This window comes from Indicator indicator, chromosome 12, assembly GCF_027791375.1.
Source record: "Indicator indicator isolate 239-I01 chromosome 12, UM_Iind_1.1, whole genome shotgun sequence".
In the NCBI taxonomy this organism is placed as follows: domain Eukaryota; kingdom Metazoa; phylum Chordata; class Aves; order Piciformes; family Indicatoridae; genus Indicator; species Indicator indicator.
Genome location: NC_072021.1, coordinates 24,291,425 through 24,309,944, shown reverse-complemented (window position 1 = coordinate 24,309,944; position 18,520 = coordinate 24,291,425). Strand labels below are relative to the sequence as shown.

At 60.3% G+C, this 18,520-nt stretch overlaps 2 protein-coding genes and 1 non-coding gene across 3 annotated transcripts in view; 2 read left to right on the top strand and 1 right to left on the bottom strand.

Annotated features, from left to right (window-relative positions):
* The first annotated feature begins 321 nt into the window (after nt 1-321).
* Nucleotides 322-394, top strand: TRNAR-CCG (transfer RNA arginine (anticodon CCG)). Its single transcript has one exon. It is a non-coding gene; the product is annotated as a tRNA-Arg (tRNA).
* Nucleotides 395-7,906: 7,512 nt separating this feature from the next.
* Nucleotides 7,907-12,315, top strand: VPS28 (VPS28 subunit of ESCRT-I). Its single transcript, XM_054385438.1, has 9 exons — nt 7,907-8,005; nt 8,607-8,635; nt 8,725-8,762; nt 9,498-9,587; nt 9,670-9,775; nt 11,247-11,348; nt 11,774-11,827; nt 11,912-12,003; nt 12,110-12,315. Exons 1-9 carry the CDS (start codon nt 7,969-7,971, stop codon nt 12,225-12,227), a joined length of 666 nt encoding a protein of 221 aa, XP_054241413.1. The 5' UTR covers nt 7,907-7,968; the 3' UTR covers nt 12,228-12,315.
* Nucleotides 12,316-12,445: 130 nt separating this feature from the next.
* The window catches only part of TONSL (tonsoku like, DNA repair protein), a 20,138-nt gene continuing 14,063 nt past the window's right edge, over nt 12,446-18,520 (bottom strand). The window contains exons 11-21 of the mRNA XM_054385421.1: nt 18,120-18,240; nt 17,178-18,039; nt 16,259-16,412; nt 15,403-15,481; nt 14,521-14,543; nt 14,245-14,451; nt 13,439-13,598; nt 13,187-13,359; nt 13,022-13,095; nt 12,680-12,813; nt 12,446-12,603 (exon numbers count right to left, since the gene is read on the bottom strand). Coding sequence (XP_054241396.1) covers nt 12,446-12,603; nt 12,680-12,813; nt 13,022-13,095; nt 13,187-13,359; nt 13,439-13,598; nt 14,245-14,451; nt 14,521-14,543; nt 15,403-15,481; nt 16,259-16,412; nt 17,178-18,039; nt 18,120-18,240 — 2,145 coding nt within the window. The remainder of the gene's footprint in view (nt 12,604-12,679; nt 12,814-13,021; nt 13,096-13,186; nt 13,360-13,438; nt 13,599-14,244; nt 14,452-14,520; nt 14,544-15,402; nt 15,482-16,258; nt 16,413-17,177; nt 18,040-18,119; nt 18,241-18,520) is intronic.

Here is an 18,520-nt window from a genome sequence, read left to right as displayed (position 1 = left end):
TGTCACCCACAGAGCACTCAGTGCCACACACAGAGGGCACTGAAGGAGCACTCAGTGCCCCCAGTACCACCCAGTGTCCCCCAGGATCATCTCTAGTCTGCCTCAGTGCCACCCAGGATCACCTCCAGTGTCACCAACACCCTCCAGCACCCCCCATAGTGCCGCCCCCCAGTATCCCCCAGTCCCCCCATCACGCCCCAGAACCCTCCCCAGTATCCCCAATGTCCCCCAGACCTCCCTCGGAATCCTCTGCCACTGCCTCCAGTGCCTCCCAGTGCCTCCCAGTGCCCCCCAGTGCCCCCAGTGGGTGCCCACCACCGCGGCCCAGTGGCCTAATGGACAAGGCATCAGCCTCCGGAGCTGGGGATTGTGGGTTCGAGTCCCACCTGGGTCGGGTCCCTTTTACCGGGGGAGGGCACTGGGGGGCAGCAGGAGGACTTGGGGGGCGCAGGGGGCCCCTTTGGGGGGGCAGCTGCAGCAGAACTGGGGAGGGCTGGGGGGGACCTCACCTCTGCTCTGCAGGGTTGGGAGGCTGGGGGGGGTCTCAGCTTCTTCTGTCTTAACCTGGGGGGAGGAGAGGTGCAGCTGCCCCACAGCACCCCACTGCTCCCAGTCCCTGCCCCACACCACCCCACTGCTCCCAGTTCCTGCCCCACACCACCCCACTGCTCCCAGTCCCTGCCCCACACCACCCCACTGCTCCCAGTTCCTGCCCCACCCCGCCCCACTGCTCCCAGTCCCTGCCCCACAGCACCCCACTGCTCCCAGTCCCTGCCCCACACCACCCCACTGCTCCCAGTTCCTGCCCTACAGCACCCCACTGCTCCCAGTGCCTGCCCCACCCCACCCCACTGCTCCCAGTCCCTGCCCCACAGCACCCCACTGCTCCCATTCCCCTACCCCACACCACCCCACTGCTCCCAGTCCCTGCCCCATCCCACCCCACTGCTCCCAGTCCCTGCCCCATCCCACCCCACTGCTCCCAGTCCCTGCCCCACACCACCCCACTGCTCCCAGTCCCTGCCCCATCCCACCCCACTGCTCCCAGTCCTTGCCCCACACCACCCCACTGCTCCCAGTCCCTGCCCCATCCCACCCCACTGCTCCCAGTCCCTGCCCCACAGCACCCCACTGCTCCCAGTCCCTGCCCCATCCCACCCCACTGCTCCCAGTCCTTGCCCCACACCACCCCACTGCTCCCAGTCCCTGCCCCATCCCACCCCACTGCTCCCAGTCCCTGCCCCACACCACCCCACTGCTCCCAGTCCCTGCCCCATCCCACCCCACTGCTCCCAGTTCCTGCCCCACCCTGCCCCACTGCTCCCAGTCCCTGCCCCATCCCACCCCACTGCTCCCAGTCCCTGCCCCATCCCACCCCACTGCTCCCAGTCCTTGCCCCACACCACCCCACTGCTCCCAGTCCCTGCCCCACACCACCCCACTGCTCCCAGTTCCTGCCCCAGTGCTCCCCATTCCCTGTGCCTCCCCAGTTGCTCCCAGTACACACCAGTTCAACGCTGGAGCCTGCTGGCTGCTGCTCCAGCTGCCCCTGGCAGTGCTGCTGCCCCACGGGAGGGGTGCTCGGGGGGGGACCCTGAACCCACAGCTGGTCATGGACCACTCCATCACTCCCACCAGTGCCTCCCAGTACACCCCAGTACCACTCATAACCCCCCTCCCCACCCCGTCCCTCCCAGTCCCCCCATAGCCTCCCCAGTCCCTCCCAGTTCATCCCCATATCCCCTCCCGGTCCCCATAAACCTCTCCCAGTACTCCTCCTAACCGGCCCCAGTGCCTCCCAGTGCCCTCCAGTCCCTCCCAGTTCCCCTCAGCTCCCATAACCCCTCCCAGTCCCCCCCATTCCCCTCCCAACCCCCTGCCAGTCCCCTCCATAACCTCCCAGTCCCCTCCATTCCACCCCATAACCCCTCCCAGTACCCCAAACTCCTCCAGTCCCTCCCAGTCCCCCTCATGACCTCCCCCAGTGCCTCCCAGTGCCTCCCAGTCCTCACCTGCGGGTGGGGCAGAAGGATCCTCAGCAGCTTCTCCAGCAGAAAGGCTGCAAAAAGCCCCCCCAGGACCCCCAGCAGCGGCCAGGGCAGCACCTGGGCCCCCTCGGACACCTCTGGGGGGCTCGGGGACACTTCGGGGAGGGTTGGGGACACCACGGGGGGGGGGGCTGGGGACACTTGTGAGGTGGTTGGGGACTCCTCACCACCATGGCTGTGGGACCCCAGGAGCTGGGGGGATCAGAAGAAGGGGGGAGGGAGGGGTGTGTCACATCGTGTCACCCCCATGTCCTCTCATGCCTCTCCACATCCCCATTGTCCCCCCATGTCCCCCATACTGTCCCCATATCCCCCTTGATCCCTCATGTCCCCCATTGTCCCTAATGTCCCCATGATGTCCCTCTTATCCCCAGGGTCCCCACTGTCCCCTTACTGTCCCCATCATATCCCCATTGTCCTCATGTCCCCCCATTGTCCCCAAGATGTCCCAATGTCCACAGTGTCCCCAGGATGTCCCCAGTGTCCCCATTATCCCAGTGTCCTCTTGTTCTCATGATGTGTCCATATCCCCACTGTCCCCACTGCCCCCACGATGTCCCCACTGCCCCCACGATGTCCCCAACAGCCCCCCGGTGTCCCAGGTGTCCTCAGACCTATGGCAGGAGGTGGAGCAGCAGGTCCCAGTGTCCCCCTGCCCCCATCACCCCCACTGCTCCCCCGATGTCCCCAGTGTCCCCAGAGCTGTGGCAGGAGGTGGAGCAGCAGGTCCCAGTGTCCCCCTGCCCCCATCACCCCCATTGCCCCCCCGATGTCCCCAGTGTCCCCAGAGCTGTGGCAGGAGGTGGAGCAGCAGGTCCCCACGTCCCCCTGTCCCTATCACTCCTCCTCCCCCCGCGATGTCCCCAACATGCCCCCGTGTCGCCGGTGTCGCCAGACCTGTGGCAGGAGGTGCAGCAGGGCGTCGCCGCTGAGGGTCCCTGCCGCCAGCCCCAGCAGCAGGGGGTGCAGCCAGCGCTGGGCGCGGTGACACAGGGGACATCGCAGCAGGGCCACCGCCAGCAGCGGGCACAGGGCCAGCGCCAGCCCTGCCGCCGAGCCCAGCACGTACCCTGGGGGGGACACACCAAGGGACGTTGGCACCTGGCGGGGGACACGGGAGTGGAGACGGCTTGGCCTCACCCCCAAGGGTGGGAGGTGGCATCTCGTGGGACAGCAGGACACTGCCACCATCTCTGTCCTTGTCCCCAGGGGTGAATGATGGCACCCCACTGTCACCATCCCTGTCCCCAGGGGTGGCCCCCGCTGTCCCCTGGCGTGGTGGGACCCATCCGTGTCCCCAAAGGTGCACAATGCCACCACACGGGGCAGCAGGGCACTGCCACCATCCCTGTCCCCACCTCTGAACTCCTGTTCCCATTCCTGTCCCTGTTTCCCCGCCCCATCCCCATCCTAGTCCACATGTCCCTGTCCCTGCTTCTGTCCCCAAGGGTGCCCAATGCCACCCCATGGGACAGCAGGACACTGTCCCCATCTCTATCCCTGTCCTTGTCCCTTTCCCTGCCCCAATCCCTGTCTCTGTCCCCAAAACTCTATGTCCCTGTCCCCATAACTCCATGTCCCTGTCCCCATCCCTATCCCTATCTTTGTCCCTGTCTCTGTCCCCAAAACTCCATGTCCCTGTCCCCATAACTCCATGTCCCTGCCCCCATCCCTATCCCTATCCTTGTCCCTGTCTCTGTCCCCATAACTCCATGTCCCTGCCCCCATCCCTATCCCTATCCTTGTCCCTGTCCCTGTCCCCATAACTCCATGTCCCTGTCCCCATCCCTATCCCTATCTTTGTCCCTGTCTCTGTCCCCATGACTCCATGTCCCTGTCCCCATCCCTGTCTCTGTCCTCTTCTTTTTTCCGTCCCTATCCCCATCCCCATGTCCCTGTCTCCATCATTATCCCTGTCTCCAAGTCCTAATGTTCCTGTCCCCATGTCCCCACCCATATCATCATGTCCCCATGTCCCTGTCCCCACGTCCCTGTCCCCGTGTCCCGCACTCACTCTGGGCGGTGCTGAGCGCTCCACTGGCAGGGGTGCTGGTGGCAGGGGGGGCGCTGGTGGCACTGGTGGTGGCGGTGGGGGGGTCAGGGCTCTGCAGGTGTCCCCTCCTGAGCCACCCCTCCCCTGGCACCCCCAGGAGCTGCAGCAGCTTGGTGGGGGTCTGGGTAGCCTGGGAATGGGGAGGGGAGGGCACAGCGTCAGCACCCTGAGCCCCCCCTGGCACCTCAATTCCCCCCCCGGGCACCTCAACCCCCTGCCATGGGCACCCCCTGCCTCCCACCATGGGCACACGACCCCCTCCCATGGTACCTTAACCACCCCCCCACCCCGTGGCACCCAGAGCACCCCTGTGGGCACCCAGACCATACCCCATGGCACCATGGCACCCCCCAGTGCCATGCCAGTCACTGCTGTATGGTGCCAGTCAGTGCCAGGCCATGCCAGTTGGTGCCATGCTGTGCTGGACCAGGCCCTGCACTGCTGCATGGTGCTACACAGTGCCATGCTGTGCCAAACCATGTGTGCTGTGCCCTGCACTGATGCATGGTGCTGTGCCATGCTGTAGTGTGCCAGGCCAAGCCATGCACCACTCTATAGTGCCAGGCAGTGCCATACAGTGCTGCCATGACATCCTGTAGCATGCCAGGCAGTGCGAAGTCAAGCTGTGCACCACTCTATAGTAGCAAACAACACTTACATGGTGCCAGGCCATGCCAGTCAGCACTGCACAACACCAGGCCATGCTGTAGGCAGACAGGCAGTGCCATGTTCTGCCCGTCTCCAGTCTGGTGTGCCATGTAGTGCCCCACAGTACTGTGCCAGGCAGAACCATGTCTTGCCAGTCACTACTGCACAGTACCAGGCAGTGCCCCACAGATCTGTGCCATGATGTAGCATGCCAGGCAGTGCCATGCCAGTCACCACTCTGGTGCCATGCAGTGCCACACCACAGTACACCATTCAGGGCCTGCCCATGCCCACCCCATGCTCCGGCACACTCCAACCCCTCAGCCCCTCCACTCTGTGCCACTCCAGTGCCAGGCTGCGCCTGGCCACCTGGACTTTGTCCCCTCGGTGCCACCCGCCCTGCCTGCTTTTCCACACGGCCCAGCGTCCCTGCCGTGCCCGGCGCGGTGCCACCGCCGTGCCCGCCACTCACCTTTCCACACGGCCCACTCTGGCACTGCGCACGGCCACCCCTTGTCCCCACGAGGGACGCCTTGGTGCCACCGCCGGACCTGGCGCCTGACGACGCCACCACCGCCGAGCCTGGCACCAGGATGCTGGCAGTGGCGGTGGCACCGCCGCTGGGGTCCCAGTTAGCCCCAGCGGAGCCCAGCAGAGCCAGGAGGAGAAGCCCCAGCGGGGTCATGGCGCGGAGGGGCCGGGTGGTGGTGGTGACCAGCGCGGGGCTGTGGTGGCACCAAACGTCCCCAGGGGGTGGCCCTGGGGTGCCCAGGGCTGTAAAAGCAGCCGGTGCCCGCCCTGGTGATTGGCTGCGGCTGAGATTGTGTCGAGTTAACCATTCCTCAGGGGCCTGGCACCGCCGCGGCTGGCACCAGCTGTGGGCTGGTGGGACCAGTCCCACCGCTCCAAGGGTGGGGGGGGATCAGCCATGGGCTGGTGGCACCAGTTCTGGGCTGGTGAGGGAGAGCAGTTCCGGGCTGGTAGGATCAGGCCAAGGGTTGTGGGAGCAGTTCCAGTGTGGTGGGAGCAGTGCTGGGGGAGTGGGGGCAGGCCAAGAGTGCTGTGCCCAGTTCCGGAGTGGTGGGATCAGCAACGGGGTGGTGGGACCAGTTCTGGGCTTGTGGGACCAACTCTGGGCTGGTGGGAGCAGGCCAAGGCTGGTGGGAGCAGCTTTGGGGTGATAATACCAGTTATGGAGTGGTGGGACCAGTCCAAGTGTGGTGGGACCAGTCTAAGGGCGGTGGGATCAAGCCAGGGGTTGTGGAACTCGTTCTAGTGTGGTGGGAGTAGTCCTGGGTTGGTGGGACCAGTTCTGGAGTGATGAGACCAGTTCTGGAGTGATGGGACCAGTTCTGGAGTGGTAGGATCAGCCATGGGGTAGTGGGACCAGGCTAAGGGTGGTGGGACCAGTTCTAGGGGGTGGGATCATGCCAAGGGTGGTGGGAGCCCCCATGGGGTGGTGAGATCAGTTCTGGGCTGGTGGGACCAGTCCAAGTGTGGTGGGACCAGTCTAAGGGGGAGGGGAGCCAGACAAGGGTGGTGGGACCAGTTATGGGTCCCCTCCTGGCACCCACCTTGGCACCCGTGCCATGTGACTGCCCCCAAGGCCACAGCACCAACCTCTGCAGCTGGGAACTGTGGGTCCAAGCCCCACCTGGGTCACTTGGGACGTGGATTTTGCCCCATGGGCACCGTGCCAGGAGCAGGATGGCACCAGGAAGTGGCACTGGGAAACTCCCTGTCACAGTTGGGCCCTTGTGCTGTGGGTGGGGGTGAGTGGAGCCAGCACCAGAGGGCCAGAGGTAGGGTCTGGTCACCTCCAGCCACCAGCAGTGCCACCATTGTGATGCCAGCCCCAACCACACTGATGCCAGCTCCAACCATGGCAATGCCAGCTTCAACCACAGTGATGCCAATGGTGCCAGGAAGGGAATGTTTGATGGCGAGGAGGGAGGAGATGGTGCCGGCACCAAACTGGGGCAGGGGTTGGTTTGAGAGTTCCTAAACTGGGCCTAAATGTCTTGAGTTGGGTCTAAATGGCTTAAATTGGGTCAAAATCACTTTAAACTGCATCAAAGTCTCCCAAGTCATGTCTTAAAAATCTTAAATTAGGTTAAAATCTTTTACAATCGGGTCTAAATCTCTTAAACTGAGTCAAAATTCCTTTAATCTGGGTCAGAATCTCCCAAGTCAAGTCTAAAAATCTTAAATCGGGTTAAAATCTTTTGAAGTCAGGTTTAGATCTCTTAAATTGTGTCAAAATCTCTTTAAATTGGGTCTAAAACTCTTAAAACAGGTCTGACTCCTCCTAAACCAGGTTGAAATCTCTTAAACCAGATTTAAATAAATTGGAATAAAATCTCTTTAAATTGGCTCAACAGCTCTAAGTTCTCCTAAAACAGGTCTAAAATTTCTTAAACCAGGTCTAGAACTCTTTAAATTTGGTCAAAATCTCTAAGGTTAGATCTGAATATCTTAAAACTGGCCTAAATATATTTAAGGCAGGTGAAAATGTCTTAAATCAGGTATAACTCCCATAATTTGGGTCTAAATTCCTTAATTCAGGTTGAAATCTCTTTAAATTTGGTTGAAATCTCTTTAAATTGGGTCGAAATCTCTTAAACCAGGTCTAAATCTGTTTAAATTGGATCCAAAATCTCTTAAATCAGATTGACATCCCTTTACTTGTATCTAAATCCCTTAATCCAGGCCAAAATCACTTGAAAAAGAATCAAAATATCTTTAAATTAATTCTAAATCTCTAAACCCAGGCCTGAATCTCTTTAAATCAGGTCTGAATTGCTTAAATCAGATCCAAGTCCCTTCATTTGGATCTAAATCTCTTAAACCAAATCTAAACCTATTTAAATTGAGTCAAAATCTTTCAAGATAGGTCAAAATGTCTTTAAATTGGGTCCAAATCCCTCAATCTGGGTCTAAATCCCTTAATCCAGGTCACAATCCCTTTAAATTGGGTCGAATCCTCCTAGCTCCGCCCCCAGCCCCCCTGACTCCGCCCCCAGTCAATTAGCCCCGCCCCCCGGGGTGGATGCACATGTCGCTGCCAGGCTCGATTAAGCGATCGCTGCGTCATCGATCCCCAGCCGCCGCCATTCTTGCGGAAGCTCCGGGAAGCGGCTCCGGGAAGCGGCTCCGGGAAGCGGCGGGAGGTAACCGGAGCCCTCCGGAGTCCTCCAGGAGAGGCCGGGCCCCGGCGGGATGTTTCACGGTATCACGGGGCCGCCCGGGATGGGAGGTGAGAGCGGCGGGGGCAGGCGATCTGGGGTTACTGGGAAGGAGCCCGGGGCTACCAGGAGGCGAATTGGGGCTAGTGGGGGCCTGGAGTTACCTGGAGGGGGTTACGGAGGGGGTCTCGGGGCTATCAAGGGGACACAGGGGCTAACTGAGCTTCCGAGGGGGGTCCAGAGTTAACTGGGAGGTACACTGGAGCTACTGGGATGAGGAACGGGGCTACCAGAGGGACAACAGCTACCGTGGGAAGGTGGTGCCAGCTTTACTGGGAGCGGTTTCAGGGTTACTGGTGGGGTACTGGGGTTATTGCAAAGGACCTTGGGGCTACTGGGGGGACCAGTTACCTGGGGAGGGTTATTTGGGCTACTGGGGAAGGGACTTGGGGCTACCTATAGGTCACTGGGGCATCTGGGAGGGGTCTTGGGGCTACTAGAAGGACCAAGGGTACTGGGGGGTGAACCAGTCACTGGAATGGGGCTACCAGGGTGAGGATTTACTGGGAGGGTGGCTTGGGCCTCCCACAGGGGGACCAGTAAGAGAACTGGGGTTACTGGGAAGGGATCTTGGTGTCCCCAGCCTGTGTTTAATGCTTTGCCCACGCCCAGCCCCTGGGAACAAGCCGGAGCTTTACGAGGTGAGTGTGGCCACCACCTGCCCCACCAGGATGGCCCCAGGGGGAAACTGGTTGTCCCCAGGGCTGATCTGGTCCCACTGTCCCCACAGGAGGTGAAGCTGTACAAGAATGCACGGGAGAGGGAGAAGTGAGTCTGGCCACCCCCCTGTCACCACCATGCTCCCTCTGGCCTCTGCAAGGGGTGAAGATGTCCTAGGAGCTTCTTCTGCATCGCAGTTCCTCCTGGGACATCCCTGTCCAAGCATGGTTCCTCCTTCTGCACTGGGGCCCCTACTGGAACACCACTGTCCAGCACAGTTCCCTCTTCTTCACTGTGGTCTTTCCTGGTCCCCTTTCTCCATCAATCCTGTTGTGCACCAACTGTTGTGCACCATGGTCCTTTCTTCTTCATCGTGGTTCCTCCTAGGACATCACTCTCCACTGTGATCCCCTTCTCCATCATGGGCCTTCTTAGGACACAGTTCTCCATCATGGTGCTCTCTTCTTTATCATGGACACCATTCCCCATTGTGATCTCCATTGGTGTCCTTCCCAGGACACTCTTCTCCACTGTGGTCCTTTATTCTTCATCATGGTCCCTCATGGTCCCCTCTTTTTCTGTTGTGGTCCTTCCTGGGACCCTTCTTTCCACCATGTTCCCCTTCTCCATTGTGGGCCCTCCTGGGACACCATTATCTATCCAGGTCTCCTTGTCTCCATTCTGGTCCTTCCCTGGGACACCATTGTCCATTACATTGCCCTTTTTCCATCATGGTCCACCCTGAGACACCAAGGTCCCCTTCTTTTCTGTCATGGTCCCTCCTGGGACACCATTGTCCCCTGAGGTCCCTTCTTCTCCACCAGGTCCCTGTTGCCCTTGCAGGTACGACAACATGGCTGAGCTCTTTGCGGTGGTGAAGACGCTGCAGGCCCTGGAGAAGGCCTACATCAAGGACTGTGTCTCACCCAACGAGTAAGTCCCCAGGTGATGGCACCCAGAAGGTCCCTGCTGGTGTCCCTGGGCTTGGGGACCTTCTGGGTGCTGTCCCCTGCAGGTACACAGCCGCCTGCTCCCGGCTCCTGGTCCAGTTCAAAGCTGCCCTCAAGCAGGTCCAAGGTGCTGAGATCAGCTCCATCGATGACTTCTGCCGCAAGTTCCGGGTGAGCTGAGGTGCCAGCAGTGCGTGCCTTTGGGTGCCAGCAGTGAGTGCCTTTGGGTGCCAGCAGTGCGTGCCTTTGGGTGCCAGCAGTGCGTGCCTTTGGGTGCCAGCAGTGAGTGCCTTTGGGTGTCAGAACTGCCATTGGCGCCAGCAGCGAGTGCCTTTGGGTGCCAGCAGTGAGTGCCTTTGGGTGTCAGAACTGCCAGTGGCGCCAGCAGTGAGTGCCTTTGGGTGCCAGCAGTGCCATTGGTGCCAGCAGTGAGTGCCTTTGGGTGTCAGAACTGCCATTGGCGCCAGCAGTGAGTGCCTTTGGGTGCCAGCAGTGCCATTGGTGCCAGCAGTGAGTGCCTTTGGGTGCCAGCAGTGCGTGCCTTTGGGTGCCAGCAGTGCCATTGGTGCCAGCAGTGAGTGCCTTTGGGTGCCAGCAGTGCGTGCCTTTGGGTGCCAGCAGTGAGTGCCTTTGGGTGCCAGCAGTGCGTGCCTTTGGGTGCCAGAACTGCCAGTGGCGCCAGCAGCGAGTGCCTTTGGGTGCCAGCAGTGAGTGCCTTTGGGTGTCAGAACTGCCAGTGGCGCCAGCAGTGCGTGCCTTTGGGTGCCAGCAGTGCCAGTGGCGCCAGCAGTGAGTGCCTTTGGGTGCCAGCAGTGCGTGCCTTTGGGTGCCAGCAGTGCGTGCCATTGGTGCCAGCAGTGCGTGCCTTTGGGTGCCAGCAGTGAGTGCCTTTGGGTGTCAGAACTGCCATTGGCGCCAGCAGCGAGTGCCTTTGGGTGCCAGCAGTGCATGCCTTTGGGTGTCAGAACTGCCAGTGGCGCCAGCAGTGCGTGCCTTTGGGTGCCAGAACTGCCAGTGGCGCCAGCAGTGCATGCCTTTGGGTGTCAGAACTGCCATTGGTGCCAGCAGTGAGTGCCTTTGGGTGTCAGAACTGCCATTGGTGCCAGCAGTGAGTGCCTTTGGGTGCCAGCAGTGCGTGCCTTTGGGTGCCAGCAGTGCCATTGGTGCCAGCAGTGAGTGCCTTTGGGTGCCAGCAGTGCGTGCCTTTGGGTGCCAGCAGTGAGTGCCTTTGGGTGCCAGCAGTGCGTGCCTTTGGGTGCCAGAACTGCCATTGGCGCCAGCAGTGCATGCCTTTGGGTGCCAGCAGTGAGTGCCTTTGGGTGCCAGAACTGCCATTGGCGCCAGCAGTGCGTGCCTTTGGGTGCCAGCAGTGCCATTGGTGCCAGCAGTGAGTGCCTTTGGGTGCCAGCAGTGAGTGCCTTTGGGTGCCAGCAGTGCGTGCCTTTGGGTGCCAGCAGTGAGTGCCTTTGGGTGTCAGAACTGCCATTGGCGCCAGCAGTGCGTGCCTTTGGGTGCCAGCAGTGCCATTGGTGCCAGCAGTGCGTGCCTTTGGGTGCCAGCAGTGCCTTCAGCACCAGCACCGACTGGCCACTGGAGCTGGCCGGGTGCTGGCTGTGCCACTAACGGCGTCATCTCGCTGCAGCTCGACTGTCCCCTGGCCATGGAGAGGATCAAGGAGGACAGGCCCATCACCATCAAGGATGACAAGGGCAACCTCAACCGCTGCATCGCCGACATCGTCTCAGTATGGCTCTGGCTTGGGTGGATTTGGGGGTGGGAAGGATTGAGCCAAGAAGGTCTTGGTTGAGCCAAGGTCGTGAGGAAGGTTGTGGTTGAGCTAGGATGGGTTGAGGTTAAGCTGAAAGGGTTGTGGTTGAGCCAGAAGGACCATGGTTGAACCAAGAGGGTCATGAGAAGGGTTATGGTTGAGCTAAGGAGGGTTACGGTTGAATCAAGAAGGTCCTGGTTAAGCCAAGAAGGTCATGAGATGGGTCACTGTTGAACTAAGATGGGTTATGATTGAGTCAAGACAGGTTGTGGTTGAGCTGGAAGGGTCATGGTTGAGCCAGAGCAGTCTCAACTGAGCTGAGGGGGGTTATGGTTGAACCAGAGGGTTTCCAGGTTGAGCTGGGATGGTCATGTCCAAGCCAAACCCTCCTTCTCTCCCAGCTCTTCATCACAGTGATGGACAAGCTACGCCTGGAGATCCGAGCCATGGACGAGGTAAGGACCCCATGACTCAACCAAAGCTGCACTGGGACCTGCACTCATGCCCCAACCTCTTAAATTCTTCTCCTCCCACCCCAGATCCAACCAGACCTGCGGGAGCTGATGGAGACCATGAACCGCATGAGCCACCTGCCCCCGGACTTCGAGGGCAGGCAGAAAGTCCACCAATGGTGAGCGCTGGGACCGGCACCACCACCCCGGGTTGGAGGGGTTGAAGCCCACCTTGGGCTCTGAATCCCACCTTGGGCTCTGAAACCCACCTTGGTCTCCTCCTAGGTTGCAGACCCTCAGCGGGATGTCGGCATCAGACGAGCTGGATGACTCCCAGGTCAGGCAGATGTTGTTTGACCTGGAGTCGGCCTACAACGCCTTCAACCGCTTCCTCCACGCCTGAGCCCGTCCCCAGCCTACCATGGAGCCTCCCAGTTCCCTCTCAGTCCTTACTGGTGGTTAGAAGAAGCTGGAGGCAATAAAACTTCTTTGTCACCTGCTTGGTGTCACCACCACCACCTCCCCAAGAAAGCAGCAACCACCATCCATAAATAGGGGGTGTAATGAGCCGGGATGGTTAAAACCATGAGCCACCAGACCAAAACCAGTGCCACCAGTGCTTCAGAGGTTCTTCCAGAAGAGCTTGTGGTGCCGTGTGAGGGTGCAGAGCCTGGCAGCACCATGCCAAGCTTCACTGGCTTTGGCGTGGCGCCCACAGAGCCGCAGCTCCTGGATCTTGCCAGCGCTTACAGCCTCCAAAGGAGCTTCCACGGAGCAACCTGGTGGGAAGGAGGGAGGGAAGAGGTTGGCACCGTGCCAGGTGTTGGTGGCACAGTGCTGTGGTGCTGTCCTTACCTGCCAGGCTGAGGAACTGCAGCCCCTGGTGCCTCTCATCCAGGGCGTTGAGCAGCGACCGCAGCCCCGCCGTGGTGATGCCAGGGTTGGCCGAGAAATCCAAGGAAACCAGAGCTGGGCAAGCTGGGAGGCACCTAAGGATGGGGTGCAGATGGTGAAAGGACCCATTTTTGTCACCTCCTCGTCCCCAGGCAGCTGGCTTTGTCCCCACGCAGAGCACCGTTGCCTCACCACACCACCACACCGGTGTTGCCACCTTGGGAGGTGGATGGTGAGACCAGGACTCGCCCTTAGGCATAGATGGTGACACCTGTCACCTCTCTGCGTCCCTTTGTCCCTCACCTGGCCACTTGCAGGACGTCTCCATCACCCAGGCGGTTCCCAGACAGCGTGAGGTGGCTCAAGGCGCAGCCCTCCTGTGGGCACAACCAGGGCACCGCCATCACCACCTCGCTGCCAGCTTGGCACCTGACGAGGAGTGAGGTCCCCTTGGGGACTTTGTCTCACCTGTGCCAGGAACTTGGCGAGTGCCAGGGCGAGGGGCTGGGGTGCCGGGCCGGTGATGGAGCCCAGCTCTAAGCGTGCCAGGCTGTGGCAGGGCAAAGAGCCGAGGAGCCGTGCCAGCCCCGCTGCGCCCAGCGCGTTCTGTGACAAGCTCAGCCTCTGCAGCCGGGGCACCCCTAGGAGGGGATGCCAGCACCGCTGAGCTCCCAGCTGGTGCCCAGCGATGCCAGCACAGTGCTGTGGTGGTGCCATAACGATGCCAGGGGCTCTTACCCTCCAGGTGGAAGGCGTCGGTGAAGCCACAGGCGTCCAGGCGCAGGGTGGTAAGGGCCGGGCAGCGCTGCAGCAGCTCGGTGAGGGGGCGGCAAGAGGCGTCCCCAAGAGGGTTTAGGCTCAGGTTTAGCTCCTCCAGGCTCTGGGAAGGGGAGAGAGTGGGACAAAAAACAGCTTAAGGAGACATAGGATGAGTTTGGGGGGACAAAAGCCAGGTTTAGGGGATACCAGGTTTAAGGGGACAAAAAGCAGGTTAAGGAGAGAACGAGTTTGGGGGACAAAAACCAGGTTAAGGAGAGATAGAACAAGTCTGGGGAGACAAAAAGCAGGATTATGGGACAAAGGGACAAAAGTCAGGCTTAGGGGAACAAAGGACACGTTTAGTGGCCAGAGGTGTTTTGGAGGCAAAAACAGGTTTAAGGGGACAAAGGACAGGTTTAGGGTATGGAGACAATATTCTTGGAGACAAAACACAGGTTGAGGGGATGAAAAAGGTGTTTTGGGGACAAAGGACAGCTTTAAGGTGGCAAAGGACAGGTTTAGGGGACAAAAGCCAGGTTTAAGAGACAAAACCCAGGTTTAAGAGGACAAAAGCCAGGTTTAGGAGATGGAGAAGGTGTTTTCAGGGACAAACCCCAGGCTTAAGGTGACAAAGAAGAGGTTTAAGGGGAGGAAACCCAGATTTAGGGGATGGAGAAGGCATTTTGGGGGGAAAACCCCAGGTTTAAGGAGACACAGCAGAGGTTTAGACCAGTTCTAGGTGTCCCACGTGCCCCTCCACACCATACCTGGAAGGTGTGGGGCTGCTGGGGCAGGAGGTCCCGGAGCCCCCTGGCTCCCAGTCTGTTGCCAGCGAGGTCGAGGTGGGTGAGGGCTGGCAGGGTGCCCAGCGTGGCCAGCAGCTCGGTGGCCACCGCGTCAGTGAGGCCGCAGCCCCGCAGCCGCAGCTGCCGCAGCCGCTCCTGCAGCTTCAGGGCCCTCAGCAGGGGGGGCAGCTGCGGGGGGGACAGGGACAGGCCACCCCCCAGCACCAGTGCTGGGCTCTGCTCCTGCAGCTCCATCACCTTCAGCAGCAGCGGGTGGACATCTGCAGGGCACAGAAAAGGTGGTGGCACTGGGGTGGGGGTTGGTGGTGCTTGAGAGGCTTTTGGTGGTCCTTTGGTGGCCTTCTAGTGACCCTTTGATGGCTTTGTTAACCCTTGAGTAGCTTTCAGTGGCACTTTGAGGGCTTTAAGTGGCCCTTTGGTCTTTTGGAAGCTTTTGGTGGCCCTCTGATGGCTTTGGTATTCCCCTCCAGTGGCTTTTAGTGGCCCTTCAGTGCCTTTTAGTGACATTTTGATGGCTTTAAGAAGCCCTTTGGTGGCCTTTTAGCAGCTTTCAGTGGCACTTGAGAGGCTTTTAGTGGCCCTCCATAGGTTTTGGTAGCACTTTGGTAGTCTTTAGTGGCTCTTCCATGGCTTTTAGGGGCCTGTAACCCTTTCGTGGCTTTTAATGGCCCTTTTATGGCTTTCAGTAATCCCTTGGTGGCTTTTGGGGGCTCTTGAGTCGCTTTTGGTGGCTCTTCCATAGCTTTTGGTAGCTCTTAGGGGCTCTTTGGTGACTAGTGGCTTTTAGAGGCCTTTTGAGGGATTTTAGTGCCCCTTGGGTGGCTTCCAGTAGCTTCTGGTGGCCCTTTAGTAGCTTTCAGAGGCCCTTTGATGGCTTCTGTGACCCTTTGATGATTTTTGGTGGCTTTTATTAACCATTGATGGCTTTTGGTGGCCCTTCGATGGCTTTTAGCACCCCCAGGGGACCTCCTCCCTCCCTTGGTGGCCGACCCCTGACCCACCTTGGGACCCTCTAATCCTGGTGACAGCCCCATGTTGACTGGGGACAGGGACCCCAAGCCCTGTCCCTGGGTGGTGATGGTCCCCAGGGTGACAGGGAGGGGACAGGGGGGTCCTTACCCACAGCCAGGCTCTGGCAGGCCCTTCGGTAGCGTTCAGCCAAGGGTGGCAGGTCCCAGCCCTGCACCTCTGCCAGCACCTGCGATGGCACTGATGATGTCACCACCAGTATGGAGGTGGGGGCGAGGAGATCCCAGTGTGGAGGGCCTTGGACGGGGGTGGGGAGACTTGGCACAGGGTGGGGGGGTTCCAGCTGGGAGTGGGGGACCCATTCCAGAGTCCCAGTTCAGGGTGGGGGCCTCAGTTTGGAGTGGAAGGGGTCCCAGTATCAGGGTGGGGGAGTCGCAGTGTGGGATCCCAGCACAGGGCAGGGTGTCCCAGTTCAGAATGAGGGGTTCAGGGTGAGAGGTCCCCTTGTAAAGTCCCAGCTTGAACTGGGGGTGCCAGTTTGGGGTAGGGGGAGTCTTGGCATGGGGTGGGGGGAGGGGTCTCAATATGGGTTCCCAACACAGGGTGGGGGTCCCAGTTCAGGGTGAGGGGTCCCCTTGTAGGGTCCCAGCTTGGTCTGGGGGTCCCATTTTGGGGTAGGGGTGGTGTTGGATTGGAGTTGGGGGTGGGGGGGGTGTCTCAATATGGGTTCCCAACACAGGGTGAAGGTTCCAGTTCGGGGTGAGGGTCCCAACACAGGCTTAGGTATTCCAGTTCAGGATGAGGGATCCCAGTGTAGGGTCCCAGCCTGGGGTGGGAGGGGGCCTCGGGTTAGGGTAGGAGGTCACTACAAAGGGTTGGGGGGGAGGGGGGTGTCACAGTGTGGGATCCCAGCTCAGGACAAGGCTCACAATGAGAGGTCTGAACACAGGGTGGGGGATGCCAGCTCAGGATGAGGGGTCCCAGGTTGGGGGGGGTTGTCACCCACCTCCTCGTTGCTCTGCAGGACGTCCCCGACAGGGTCCTGGGGGGCCAGCAGGGCACCGTCGCGGCGCAGGCTGAGGCGCGGCAGCAGTCCGCTGCCCTGGTAGAAGCGCTCGGCTGCCCGCGCTGCCAGCCAGGACACCGCGTGGGGGGGGCTGCTGCGGGGCAAGGGGGCACAGCTCAGCGCTGGGAGCACGCTGGGAGGGGGCCCCAGGGGATACAGGGGTGCTAGCAGCATCCTGAAGGGGATAGGGGGGGGTCCTAAAGGGGTATTAGGGTCCCAAAGTGCAATATGGGGGTGTCGTGTGGGTCCCAAAGAGCATTTGGAGGCCTCAAGGAGGGATGTGGAGGTACCAAAAGGGGATATGGAGGTCCTGAAGGGGATATGGGGGTCCTGAAGGGGAGATACAGGGTTCTGTGGGGATCCTAAAGGGGATATTAGGGTCCCAAAGTGGAATATGGGGGTGTTGCGTGGGTCCTAAAGAGGATTTAAGGTTCTCAAGGAGGGATATGGAGGCCCCAAAGGGGATATGGGGGTCCCAAAGAGGGATAGGGGGATGTCATGTGGGTACTAAAGTGAGATAAGGGGGTCTCGTGTAAGTCTCAAAGAGCATTTGGGGGTCTCAAGGGGGAATATGGAGGTCCTAGGTGGGTCCCAAAACGAACATGGGAGTCCTGGGGAGATCTTAGAGGAGATAGGGGAGGATTTAAGGATGCTATGGAACTGCCGAAGGGAACATGGGGGTCTCAAGGAGGATATTGGGGTCCCAAATGGGATATGAGGGTTCCAAAGGGGGATATGGGGGCTCCAAAGGGGGCCTCAAGGGGGATCTCAAGAGGAATATGGGGGTTCCAAGGTGTCCCAAAGGGACACAGGGGTCCCAAGAGGAATTTGGGGGAGACACGGGGGGCAGATGCCTCACCTCTGGGGCACGGGGATGAGGAAGACGCTGTCCTGGACACGGACACGCACACGGAGCGTGGGCAGGGCTCCCGGCAGGGGTCCTGGAGGTGCTGGGGTAGGGGCTCCACCTTCTTCTTCCTCCTCCTCCTCCTCCTCCCCCCCAGACAGGGGGTTCCCAGCAGCCTCAGGGGGCTTCTGTTCCCTGCAGCCCCTCCTGACCAGGCTGGTTAATCGGCTCTGCCGGCAGCGCCGCGGTCGGTGCCGCACCGCAGCAGGGCCCCCGCCGTCACTCTCCACTGCGGTGCTGTCCCCCGAAGCTGACAACAAGTCCTGGGGGTCCCGGCGAGGCCGCTTGCGACCCCCCCGAGCCTCCCCGAGATCGTCTTCTAACCAATTCTCCTCCTCCAGATACTGCTCCACTGGGATCAGTGCCGGGGGCCGGCACGCTGCCACGGTGCCACTGCTGATGGAGGGGTTGGTGCCACCAGGAAGAGCGTTGGCAACACTGGGAAGGGGTTTGGTGGTGCCAAAGAGGGATTTGGCGCCACCAGGATGGGATTTGGTGCCACTGGGAAGGGATTTGGTGTTTCCAAGGAGGGATTTGGTCCCACTGGGAAGGGATCTGGCACCATTAGGCAGGGATTTACCGCCTCCAGTGCCACCAGAGATGGATTTGGTGCCACCAGAGAGTGACTTGGCACTGCCAACCTCCCCAGCAGCAGCTCCACATGGCTCCGGCTCCATTTCCAGCCCTTCCATGTCCCTCCCATCGAGCACCGGCGCCCGCAGCCGCTTCCTGACCGGCTTCAGCGGCACCATGTCACCGTCACCGGCGTCACCATCACCCTCTGGCACCGAGTCCTGGCAGGGCTGTGACTGGGCTGAGAATGGGAGCGGAGTGTTGAAGCCCTCAGCTCACCACAGACCCCCCAGGCCCCAGCAGGGGGTGCCCGCTGCATACCCGGGGCGGCGGCCTGGCGGAGCAGGCTCTGGGTGTGCTGGCAGCGCTGCCAGGTCTCCTGGTCCAGCTCAGGGCCGTACGCCCGCAGCCAGCGCTCCAGCGTGCCCAGTGGGGTCAGGCCCTAAGGGATAGGGGAGGATGCTCAGGCACCCCTGAATCCCATAACCCCCAAAGCCCAGAATTCCTTCCTCTCTGAATCCCCAAAGCCCAGAATCCCCAATTTCTGAATCCCAGAATCCCGGAGAATGCCTAAAGCCCTGAGTCTTGGAACCCTCAAAATCCCTAAATCCCCACATCCCAGAATCCCCATGTCCCAGAATTCCTGAGAATCTCTGAATCTCAGAATCCCCAAATCTCTGAATCCCAAGATCTCTGAATCCCCAAAAACCTGAATCCCCCAA